The sequence below is a fragment of the Solanum stenotomum genome, chromosome 1 (assembly GCF_019186545.1).
Source record: "Solanum stenotomum isolate F172 chromosome 1, ASM1918654v1, whole genome shotgun sequence".
NCBI classification, from domain to species: domain Eukaryota; kingdom Viridiplantae; phylum Streptophyta; class Magnoliopsida; order Solanales; family Solanaceae; genus Solanum; species Solanum stenotomum.
The window spans coordinates 88,752,856-88,765,470 of record NC_064282.1 but is presented as its reverse complement, the minus strand read 5'-3'; the positions used below and the strand labels follow the sequence as shown (position 1 = coordinate 88,765,470).

At 30.6% G+C, this 12,615-nt stretch overlaps 1 protein-coding gene across 2 annotated transcripts; it reads right to left on the bottom strand.

Annotated features, from left to right (window-relative positions):
* Window positions 1-6,121: 6,121 nt before the first annotated feature.
* On the bottom strand, window positions 6,122-10,124 carry LOC125875421 (PLASMODESMATA CALLOSE-BINDING PROTEIN 2-like). Of its 2 annotated transcripts, none has more exons than XM_049556403.1 (4): window positions 9,851-10,124; window positions 8,841-9,083; window positions 8,708-8,744; window positions 6,122-6,698 (listed from the first exon to the last, which is right to left on the bottom strand). In XM_049556403.1, the coding sequence occupies exons 1-4, from the start codon at window positions 9,903-9,905 to the stop codon at window positions 6,470-6,472; spliced, it is 564 nt and encodes a 187-aa protein (XP_049412360.1). In that variant the 5' UTR covers window positions 9,906-10,124; the 3' UTR covers window positions 6,122-6,469. The 2 variants fall into 2 exon arrangements, with proteins under 2 accessions (XP_049412360.1, XP_049412361.1); XM_049556404.1 differs by having other exon boundaries at window positions 6,122-6,688; window positions 8,710-8,744; window positions 9,851-10,119.
* Between the last annotated feature and the right edge of the window lie 2,491 nt (window positions 10,125-12,615).

Here is a 12,615-nt window from a genome sequence, read left to right as displayed (position 1 = left end):
GTGACTTGCAAACTATATTATATTATTTATTTATTTTTTAAATTTTTATAAAACTAATTATTTTAAATCATTTGAAATTGAAGGAGCTCAATGATTAATTTATATTGTGGAGGGTCAAAATTGAGTGTCAACATTCATCATTTCTTTTAAAGTTTGATTTTTCCTTTCCGCAATTCCATTAGATTGAGGAGAGTAAGGAGCAGTAGTTTGATGGATGATTCCATTTTCCAAACATATTTCTGCAAATGGAGATTCGTATTCTCCACCTCTATCACTTCTGATCATTTTAATCTTTTTATCCAACTGATTTTCAACTTCAGTTTTATATTTGCCTAAATGCATCTATTGCTTCATCCTTACCATTTAGCAAATAGACATAACAATATCTAGTGCAATCGTCAATAAAAGTTATGAAATACTTTTTCCCACCACGTGATGGTGTTGATTTTATGTCACAAATGTCAGTGTGAATCAGTTCTAAGGGGTATGAATTCTTTCAACAGATTTATAAGGATGCTTAGCATACTTAGATTCAATGCAAACTTGACATTTTGATTTATTGCACTCAAATTTGGGCAAAACATTTAAGTTAATCAGTTTTCACAAGGTTTTGTTATTGATGTGTCCAAAACGTTCATGCCATAAATATTTAGACTCAAGCAAGTAAGAAGAAGCAAAATATTTATTCATATCAACTGCATTTACATTGAGTTTTAAGAGGCCCTCAGTGAGGTAACCTTTTCCTACATACATCTCATTCTTACTTACTACAACTTTATTAGAAACAAATACATATTTGAATCCATTCTTAGTAAGAACTGGTATAGAAACTAAGTTCTTTCGCAATTTTGGAACTACAAGACCCTGTTCAAAGTCACCACCTCACCCGATGTCATCTTTAAGTGGACCTTGCTAGTTCCTTCAACCTTTGCAGCAGCGGAGTGCGCCATAAATAACTTCTCGTTTGTTGGTCCTGGAGTATATGATGCAAATAATTCTTTGTTGGCACAAACATGACATGAAGCACCAGAATCTATTCACCATTCTCTTGGATTTCTAACCAGGTTACATTCTGAAAGCATTGCACAGAGATCGTCCATCTCTTCTTTGGATTTAGCCAAATTTTCTTGATCCTTCTTCTTGTACTTCTTGGGACCCTGACATTCAGTAGCCCTATGACCACGTTTGCCACAATTGAAGCAGTTTCCATTGAATTTCTTCTTAGGAGGATTGCGCTTTGGACCAGATGCTTTCTTTCTTTTCTTTGATTTTGTGGGAACTTCTTCAACAATATTTACTCCTGATATTGTTGAATTACCACGTGACCTCTTTTCTATAGCCTTGTTATCTTCTTTGATTCTCAATCTTACCATGAGATCTTCAATAGTCATGTCCTTGTGTTTATGTTTCAAGTAGTTTTTGAAGTCCTTCCATAACAGAGGTAACTTTTCAATAATGGCTGCCACTTGAAAAACATTATTCACAATCAATCCTGCATTTAAGATTATGTAAGTATAAATAATAGACTTATTATGTTCAACATAGGCATTAAATAAATTTATACCTTCAGCAAGGAGATCATGAATTATGACCTAAAGTTCTAGAACTTGGGTGACGACAGTCTTACTGTCTATCATCTTATAGTCCAAAAACTTTGCCACAATGAACTTCTTCATTCCGACATCCTCTGTTTTGTACTTCTTTTCTAAAGCATCTCATAGTTCCTTTGAGGTCTTGACACTACTGTACACATTGTACAAATCATCTTGCAGGACACTCAGAATATAATTTTTATACAAAAAATCTGAATGTGTCCATCTTTTGTTACCAATAATCGTTCTTCGGTCAGAGTTTCAACCGACATGATAGGAACGTTCTCATTAATGAACCTCTGCAGACTCAACATAGTCAGATAGAAGAACATCTTCTGCTGCCATCTCTTGAAGTCGACTCTAGAAAACTTTGCAGGTTTCTCAGCCGATGCAAGGGCAGTAGTTGAACGATTTTGTGCAACCGATGTTGTTGCAGCACTCACTGTTCCATTATTTACTTGACTTGAATTTGTCATTTTTCTGTTACAAATGGCAGACAATTTTAGTATGTGAAATACTAACAATAAAGAATAATTCCTTACACAACTTGTTTCTAATTTAACGATAAAGTATTTATGTTCTTTTAATCATTAATCGAATGAATTTTAGAAATTTAAACAGAGTAGAAAATCATAAAGGTTTTAATCTCTAGAAACCTCAAATACAGAAACTATTTAAATTTCTTAAGATTGTTATCTCCTGTATTCAGGTTAGTCAAAAAACAAAAACAGAAAAAAGATGAAACAAATAGATAGAAAAATAAAATCCGAGTCCACAGAACCCATTGTGTTTCCTTAAGAAATTCAATCCCCTCAAGTACCCGAGGTTACAGATTAATTCCTCCCAAGATAAAATGGATTAACTATTAGAGAAGTAGCGGTACCTCAAACTTCACTAATTTCAGCGAACACAAGAACAACAACGAGAGCACACACAGACTCAGTCGATCGACAATTTTGTTTTTGTAAGTAAATGTATGCAGAGAGGAAAAAAAATTCAGTGTTTAAAAACAGAAAAAGACTATATTTATAGCCATTTGCTGCAAGGAACGCGTCTGTTCAGACAAATTTGTTCAAACATGTCTTTCCAGAACGTTGTGTCTTTTTGAAAAAATAACGTCTTTTCGGAAGGAACAAATCCCTTCAAACGAATTTACCGTTACGCGCGAATTTGAAATAATTCTGTTACGCAAAATTAATTTTGTTAATTAACTAATATTATGAATTAATTTATAAGAGAAAGGAAATAAATTAATGAGATTGATTAAATAAATTTTGTCCAAAAATACTATCAATCAATTATTTGCCAAATCCAAATCCAAAGCCAAGTGACGACGACGGCGTGAGAGGCACCTTCTTCTTAACCCTTTAAGAACTAAAGGAAGTGTTTCTTAATATAAGGACAATTATTTTCATTTCTTCTACCAATATGGGAGAAATGATTTTTCATCTTCAAAGAATGACTTTTCATTTTTCCTTCAAATTGGTTCCCCACATTTTCCATTTTCTCTTCTTACTTTCCATTCACACCTTGCTAAAACCAACAACTAACTCTTAGCTCCACTGTTCATATAACATCCTTTTATTTAGATTATTATTATTGTTATCGCTAATGATAGGAATATAAATATTGTTTTAATTATTTTTAAGTTCCACTGAAGAAGATATTGAATACTAATTATTAGGATGGTGGCACTTATTCAGAGTACGAAAATTTAATTATATTTTTTACAAATAAGTATTTTTTTCTATTCAATTCGTAAGTGACTATAAAAATTATTTCCTTGCGAATTTGTGGTATGTTAGTTGGCGTTTTGTTTTCTTTCTCCTTTGATAGCACAAGGGATAAGTCATGTTAGTTCCTCTGTCCTTCTCTAATTTTTTATTCGGTGGAAGACAACAGTATACTAGTACAATATTCTCTTAGAATTATTTTTTTATCTCACAATCAAGAACAGTAAAAATGTTTGTAACTTTTTAACTTCTTAATTAACGGGAAACAAGGTTACTTTTAAGTTTTAACACAAAGAGGACAATACATAGTAATCTATTACTGTAAATTATTTAGTGTAAGGTATAAAATATACTAATTTTAGAAATAAAATACAAAAATATTTTATTCTGCCTTTGATTGAAAATATTAAGCAGTCTTATTCCATCATTTCTTTGATGATGCGCCGCTCCAAAGCTCCAATGCTTCCCCTACTCCGTTTTCTTGTTCTTCTTCAACCTTTCAGATTTTACGAAACGAAATTATTGATATTGAAGTGAGTTATTCTTCATTCTCTCTCGATTTTTGTATTATTTTTTTGGATTATGTATTTTTAATTTTTCTACTTTCTTTTACTGTTGCATCTAAGAATTTATAAGTTGTCAACGACCACTGGACACCCTAAAAAGATACTGCCTAATTGGTTGCACCCTTTGAATTTGTTTAGTTTAAGTTTCTTCGATAGCAATGGTATCAGTTCAACAACTAGATGCGGGAAAATAATGAACAATTTTTAGTTTCTTCTTCATTCTCTATCGATTTTTGCATTTTCTTTTCGAATTATGTATTTTTTTGTGTGTTTTATTTTGTTGTTGTAGTATTGTTTTATGTATCTTTTTCGGATTATATATCAAAGTCTTTATATATATATATATATATATATATATATATTTGTAATATATAATTTGATTGTGTATAACATATATTTGTCATCTATCATAAGATTAGAGAAGTAGTTATTCTCAATTTTCTTATCAATTTTCATCTTCAGATCATTTGACCATGTCAGAAATTAATTTGGGACAAATTAATGCTAAGTGGAATGATGATTCTCATCTCAAATTTGTAGAGTTATGTAAATTAGAGTTTATGAAATGAAATAGACCAAAACGCTCATTTATTTAAGATGGAGGAAAAATATGACCAATGAGTTCAATAAAAAGACGGAAAGACTATAATTTTTTTTTTATTGAAATAGCTTGAACGCCGAGTGGACTCTTTTTAAGCAATTGATGAGAGGGGATACATGTATAGGATGTGATGCCACCAAAAATACAATTATGGCAGATGATGATTAGTGAAAGCAAAAAATTAAGGTACATTTATCATATTGTCTATATGTCTTTCTTATTTCATTCATTGTTGAATTTCAATTTACCTAAATTTGTATCTTATCTTTTGTTACAGGTTGATGTTCGATATAAAAAATTTAGAAATAAAGATTTTTCACTCATATGATTTTGCTATGATGCATTATTTTCTGATATTGTTGCTACGGAAGAGCACGTGTCACAAATCAAGAACATTTTTTTGAAAAACTGGGTAAATTTTAGAGAAGAAAGAATTATATTGATGATGATGATAGGGAATACTTTATTAATCCTAATGATGAAAATGGTGATGATCATCCACAAGATATGAATTCTACTATGTTTCCTAAGCTAGCACTAAAAAGACAAATTTCAATTGATGGTATTAGAACTAGTAATCAAGTGAAAAAGTAATAGAAAATCTATTGTTGCATTAATGAAAGAGAATATGTGTGCATATAAAATAAGTTGTGCATATAAAATTAACTTAAACAATAAATTTATATTCCTCTATAAATAATTTGTGATGATAAAGAAATATGCAAATAATAGGCAAATACTATTACTTGTGAATGTAATTAAAAATGATCTTACATCTTTTATGTGATCTATTCAAATTATATATTTTAAAATTTTAAAATAAGTTGTGCATATAAAATTAACTTAAATAATAAGTTCTTGAAATTGAATTAAAATATAAATTATTATTTTTTAGAAATTAAAAATCTTAAACTAATCGACTTTTTATAATGTTATCAGCTTTGAGAGTATTTCAGACATTTTGATAAAAAAAGATATTTAACAACACTTATTTGCCAAACACATTAATAACTTTCTTTCAACTGCAATACTTCTATTCAAACACATAATTATTTATTTTTAAAATTATTTTTAATATTTTTAAAGAATTACTTTTGTTAAATCAATTCAAACGGGCTCAAGTGACTATAAAAATCATTGAGATTTTGTGGTATTGCTGATCATAAGAGCTAGTATGATTTTCTAATGCTGTTGAGTAACTGATATATCTAGTTGATGTTTTGTTTTCTTTCTCCTTGATAGCACATGGGATGAGTCAGGTTAGTTCCTCTGTCTTGTCTAATTTTTATTCACTGGAAGACAATAGTAAGTACAATATTCTCTTAACATTATATTTTAATCTCACAATCAACAACAGTGAATCGTTTTGTGTGAGATATAAGATATACTAGTTTTTTATTCTATCATTTATACCTTCATGGTAAAGTAACTTATCTCAGAATAACTTATCAACATACTTTTTTTTTTAAGTCCATCTACAACATTTATACTTTTTTTAACTTAAAAATTTCTCTTTTATTGAATGAAGTAGATTTGTAAGCACACATTCCAAAATTGTTTTGGATCACAATTCCAAAATATTATTTTTTAAATTTTGTACCAAATCAAAGAATAACTCCAAAAAAGATGGGCAAAGTAGTGAGCAGTCTCATTGATAACAATATTTGAATAAAAAATTACAGCCTCTTTTCTCTACTCTCTAGATATACAAAAGGGAAAAATCTAAAAAGATAGAGATTAGGCCCCCTGCTACACCACTAATTAATAACTGTTTCCACCTCCTCTTAAAGGGGAACTTTTTCATGACAAAATAAAAAGTAGATGTTAAAAACAAGAAACCACAAAACCAAAAAAAGAAGAAGTGGAAGTTGTGTCCACATAATTCCCCCCTTACCAACCCAAAATTCTATTCAATTAGGCAAATGAGCTTAATTGTCCCTTATACACCCCCCAACCCTTCTTTCATTCTTGTTTCTTTTAGGCCCTTAGGCATACCAACAAGGTTGTAAACAAAAGGGTCATGGTGAAAAACACAGTGTTTTGATGAATAATAGTACCACCATTTATGTCTGTGTTGGTCATGCCACTTGGTCCAAGTCCAAAAACTGGATTAGTCCCTGGTAATGTTGTGCCAGTGCTAGTGCCTCCTGTTGATGGACTTGTTGTTCCTGGTACAGTTGTTGGACTTGTGTTTCCACCTGTGTTACTGGTAAACAAAAGAATAAAAGGATATCAAGAACCATATCGAACCGATTAACCGATATACAACAATACCATCCATCCATATTATCTGTCTTTTACGATTTTTGAACGCACACCCTTTAAGGAGACATTCAAGAACTATCTTTTATCTCATTAAATACGTCACGAAATTAACCGTTAACCAATTGAACTGGAAGGAAAGATTCAAGAAACAAAGTAAGGTACAATACATACGCGATTCATTTAATTTGACCTCGGTTGACATTTATGTCCTCCAACTGTAAGTATCCACTTAAACATGTATAAGGTTGAACAAGTAGACACATGAGTCCGACATGAATTGCCACATAGGACGTCGCATAGGATACATGTGTCTACTTGTTCAACTCTAAACAAGTTTTAAGTGTCTACTTGTGGACGCCCAAAGTTGGAAGACATAAATGTCAGCTGAGACCAAGTTAAAGAGCATGTTTATGTATGTATTATGTCAAAAAGTAATAAATGTCTCCGCAAGCTTGCCAAAAATTTTTGGAACAAGAGGGAGTAATATTAGTACACGAAAACGTCATGAGGGAAACAAGTAGCGTGACAAATAAATGAATGAACTAATAGGACTAAAAAATGTTGGTACATGAAGAAGCAAGTATGCATGACACAAACTAATGAACTAACATGATTAAAAAATGCTACATGATGGTAGGATACACCTGAAATTTTCGTCATAGCAAAGAAAAAAAGGTACACATTGAGCATTAACAGACATAAGATATCAAGACAGCTCACAAAAGCACATGATGAAGAAACAAACTCACCAAATTTGGTAGTGAGTAGTGACAATATACAGCTATTGGAAGTTTATGGTAAAATAAAGTGTTGGACTAGAAAAGGCACCAACAATCATACAACAACCGACCATTGAAGTCATAATCAAGTGAATTTATTCTTTAAGGGATTGTTTAGTAATTGATTAGAATCATGCAAATATTAACTATGCGGGTATTAATTATTCAATCTTCTACTCCGTATAAAATCAGAGGTGGAGCCACAATTTAAAGTTTGTGGGGTATGAGGTTCTTTAGACAAATATAGAATTTAGATCAAAGTTGTTGTACTTATTATTAGTACATTGGCTTTGCCCCTGTATAAAATAGTACACAAATTCACTCACAACTTATACATCTACTTATTAGTTATGTGAGTTTCTAAAGTGCAAATTAAACATCGTACTCCATCTGTTGTTTCAAAACGAATGAACTAGTTTGACTTGACATAGAGTTTAAAAAATAAATAAGATTTATTAATGTTGTGGTCTTATATTAAAGTTATGTCAAATGTATCAAAATGTCTTTTAATCTTGTGGTCTTAAACATGTCCCATGAAAAGTTGAAACTAAAGTGTTACCAAAAATGAAAATGAGTGATTATTTTTTAAACAGACTTAGAAAAAGTAGGTCATTCCTTTTTAAATGGGGGTATATTACTTTTATACACGAATAACTTACTTCCCTAATTTTGCTATCAAATGTTACGGAACTTATACATAAATTTAACACATGATCATAAGTTGTCTCTATACTAGCTACGACCCTTATGTATTTGTCGGTGGGGAGTTTGAACAAAGTCTTACATGGAAAGTAGGTGTTGAACACTCTTAATGGTACAAGGCATTTGAGGAAAATAGTGTGGGTTTAAACACCATGTTAACACTCTCTTGATCTATAGATTGTTTTAGCCCAACAACATTTCCATACCCAAAGACACACTTTTAACTTCCTTCACCAACCCTTTACCTTCAAAAACACACAACTTGCAATTGACACCAAGAAAAAAAAAGAGTGCAACCTTTTCTCTAAGATCAAAAGGTAAATGAGCTTTAAATTGAAGCTATCATCATCACACAACCAAGAGTGACACTAAGAATCTTTCCTTTACTTTTAAGGTAAAACTTTAAGTAGAATCTAATGCAATGCTAGATCTAACATAACATATTATAACACAAGTTTAGAAAACATACCCTGCAGTGGACTGATATACACATCCAGAACCAGTAGCTGATGATCAAAAACAAAACAAAAAAAGTTTAACAATAAATCTTTGAAAGTGACAAAATGAATATATAGATTAGTGTATAAATGAGGAAACTTTACAAGCTGGTGCAGCTGATGTCAAAGTTGCAGTTCCTTTAAAGTCACAGCTAGCACCAGATGCACCTTTTCTTTGATAATAGCTATTTACAGCATAGTTGCAATGATCTTTGACACTATCAGGGTTGAAACAAGCACCATTAGTATGGATAGCTGTGCAATCAGCTCCAGATCCACAGGCATAATCTATGTTCTCCTGAAGAATTTTTACATCTTCACCATCTTTGCAAATACAGTAACTAGAACCTGTAGAAACAAAATCCACAAGAAAATCAGCTCAAACAAGTAAATCTCATTGTGTTTTTCCTATTAAAGGGAAAAAGACTGAATCTTTGAACTTAATAGAATCAAGAACATCTTTGAGAGCAAAATAAAGTGAAACTCCATATCAAAAAATATATGAAAAATGCAGAAAACAGAGAAAATATGAAGACAAAAGGGAAAAAGATTGAATCTTTGAACTCAAAAGAGTCAAGAACATCTATAAGAGCATAATATAGTGAAACCCCATCTCAAGAAAAATATGAAAAATGCAGAAAACAAAGAAAATATGAGGGAAAAAGATTGAGTCTTTGAATTTGATATTATCAAGAACATCCTTAAAAGCAAACTATGGTGAAACCCCATTTGAAGATAATAATGAAAATGCAGAAATCTTGAAGGCAAAGGGAAAAGACTGAATCTTTGAACTTGGTTGAATCAAGAACATCCTCAAGGGCAACATTTGGTGAAGCCCCATCTCAAGAAAAATATGAAAACTTGAAGACCAAGGGGAAAAGACTGAATCTTTGAACTTAATAGAATCAAGAACATACTTAAGAGCAAAATAGTGGAACCCCATCTCAATAAAAATATGAAAACTGCAGAATACTTGAAGGCAAAGAGGAAAAGACTGAATCTTTGAACTTAGTAGTATCAAGAACATCCTTAAGAACAATATATAGTGAAACCCCATCTCAAGAAACACAGATAACAAAGAAAGCTTGAGGGCAAAGTGAAAAGTGGCAGCTTACTTGAGTGACCAATGATAGCCAATAAAAACACCAAAGATAACATAAAAGCAGCCATGATTGAGAAAGCAATAATGAAGAAATTGCACTTTACTTTTCAAGAGAAAAAGTTGGTTGGTTAGAGAGGAAGAAGAAGAGTGCTATGGGAAACAGAGTTTTCTAGACAACAAAAATGAGAGTGGCTACTGAAGTACAGGAGCTATATGCCTGTTATAGTGGTACTTTATATGTATGATAAGTGTAAATTTACAGTATATTTCATATATATGTATGTATGTTTTTGTTGAGTATGGGAGACAGTGTTTTTGGAAATTGAGCAGTAAAGCTAAAGGCTTTGTCATATATAATTGACTGTACATGTACTTGTGTACATGTGTGTGCCTATTGCCTTTCAAACGGTCATAAACTCATTCATATGGTCACTACCTAACTCAACTCTGGTTAAACAAAAAAAAATGGTACTTTCGGTAACGTACAATAGATTAACACGTCCTTTTAACTTGACATCAACTGATAATTATGTTCTTCAATTTTAGGTGTACATAAATAGATACTTTCTCCGTCCACAATTGTTTGTCAGGGTAAGGTCATGCACATCCCTCAAGGAAAATTTAATACAAGGTGTAATTTGACTAATATAACCCTACTATATCAAGAATACAAAAGTCCACATAATCATTAAGGGCAGAATTGGAAAAAAGTGACTAATTAATTCTTGATTGTTTAAATTGACAATTAATCTTGGACATCTATTTTTAGTACACCTGCCAAACAATTGTGGATAGAGGGAGTACTAAATTTGTATAAAATTGAATAAACAGACACATGTATTCTACGTGGCGACCTACATGATATTTTCACATCTTACGTGGCGTCATATGTGTGTTGCGTCACGTAGGACACGTGTATCTACTTGTTTAACTTTATACAAGTTTAAGTATCTACTTGTATACACCCAAAGTTGGATTGTATAGATGTCAACTGAAACCAAGTTAAATGGTGCATTTATGTATTATGTCTTTTCAAAAAAGAGTCAAGATTTCCTTTTTTAACTTCTTTGGGTTTTTCATACCTTTTGCTCTCGTAGTGCGTGGATGAAACTGTTTCTTCTTTAATTAGAGATTTCGAGTTAAAATTCTGATTATGAAAAAATTCTCTCCAATAGAAAGGCTAGACACCAAGTCGAAAACCAAGGGAAAAAAAAGATAACTCGAATTTTATAATTTTAAAATTGAAAATGAGGAGAATTTATTATCCGAGCAATTGTCTCTCGTTAAAAGTTGTATTTAAAGTTTATGAAACTTATAATTTTTTTGATTTGTTAAATTTACAATTAAATATTTTAATTATACTAATAATTTTTAATATAAAATAAAATTACAAATAAAAATTATTACATTCATGTGAATCTAATACATTATTTTAGCATTACCCTTATTTCTAGTGAAAACCTTGAATTGAAAATCCTTTCTTCTGTTCTCGTCACTTCAATTACAAGAAAAATATATTTTTATATTTTAAAAAATACTTTATGCTTTTTGTTTTCTTTAATTAAATGAGAAGTCTTTAATTATACAAGAACGTTATTACATATTTAAAAATCAAAATTTTTAAAAATAGAATAATGGAATACTACCTAACTCAACTCTGGTTAAACTTGCATTCAATAAAAAAAATTAAAAAAATTAGGGTTTGTTGCAGAAATGGCTCAGTGATAGTTTGTTTCAGCTACACTTTTTTATGGTGTGCTGTCGTTGTATTTTTGCATTCAATAAGGATATTGCAAAAAGTTTCACAGATTCTTCCCACGAATACAACTACAAGGGAAAAAAATTTTAAAAAAGGTTATAGTTATTTTTATTTTATTTTGGCTAATATTGGACTACTTCTGTGCTTGGGTGGCTTTTTTTAATTAATAATTAGTTGAGTGAATGTGATTTGCAAAGTGTGTTTTGCTTCAACTATCATCATGACGGTTTATTACATACATTTACTTATTATTTAAAAGTAAATTTACTTTCGAAAATTGACGTGACAAAAAATAAAATAAAAATAAAACACAAGTGTCTGATAAAAATTAAGTAAAAATAAATAAATAAATAAATTAGAATTCTCCTTCCACCCCCCACCGCATAACACACCTTCCACACCTCTTCTTCTTTACACTCTACCTATGTAAGATGTGTATGTCTATTTGTATATATCCAAAATTGAACAGTTTTAAAAACTGGAATGTTTGACCAAATTATGGAGAGAAAATAAATCTTTTGAAGGAGTAGCCGAAACTATTTTTCAGAAACTAAAAGCTTGTCTAACTATTAATAATTAGTGAGTACTCATTAATTACTACTTAAAAGTATTTTTAATAAAGAAAATTTGTGTAAAATTTAAAAAATAATTAAATAGATATCAAAACGAGCAATGCAAACATCATCTTTAATAGACACAATAGGTTAAACACAAAAATAGTGCAATTTTGTCAATTAAATACAAAAACAGGCTAAACATAATTAAGGGGTAACAAGACCCTCACATGGTTTAAGGTTATATAATATGAAAAAAATCAAATTCATAGGAGTTACGGATTTCTTCTATAATTTAAGTATGTAATTGTAATTTTGCCATAATTCAGAAGAATCTTTATTTCTTTTTAATCAGACAAATATAACTGATTTATATGGAACATGATGCCTTGCTGGTTAGATCTAAGTTTGATGAACATTCTTCAATAAATGCCAATATATATATATATATATATATATATATAT

Bases quoted from the DNA above. Each gene is read 5' to 3' on its own strand.
- LOC125875421 (XM_049556403.1), bottom strand. From the start codon at position 9,905: ATGGCTGCTTTTATGTTATCTTTGGTGTTTTTATTGGCTATCATTGGT. The intron at 9,084-9,850 runs GTAAGCTGCCAC...TTGTTTCTACAG, and splicing joins GGCTATCATTGGTCACTCAA to GTTCTAGTTACTGTATTTGC. The intron at 8,745-8,840 runs GTAAAGTTTCCT...TTTGATCATCAG, and splicing joins GACATCAGCTGCACCAGCTT to CTACTGGTTCTGGATGTGTA.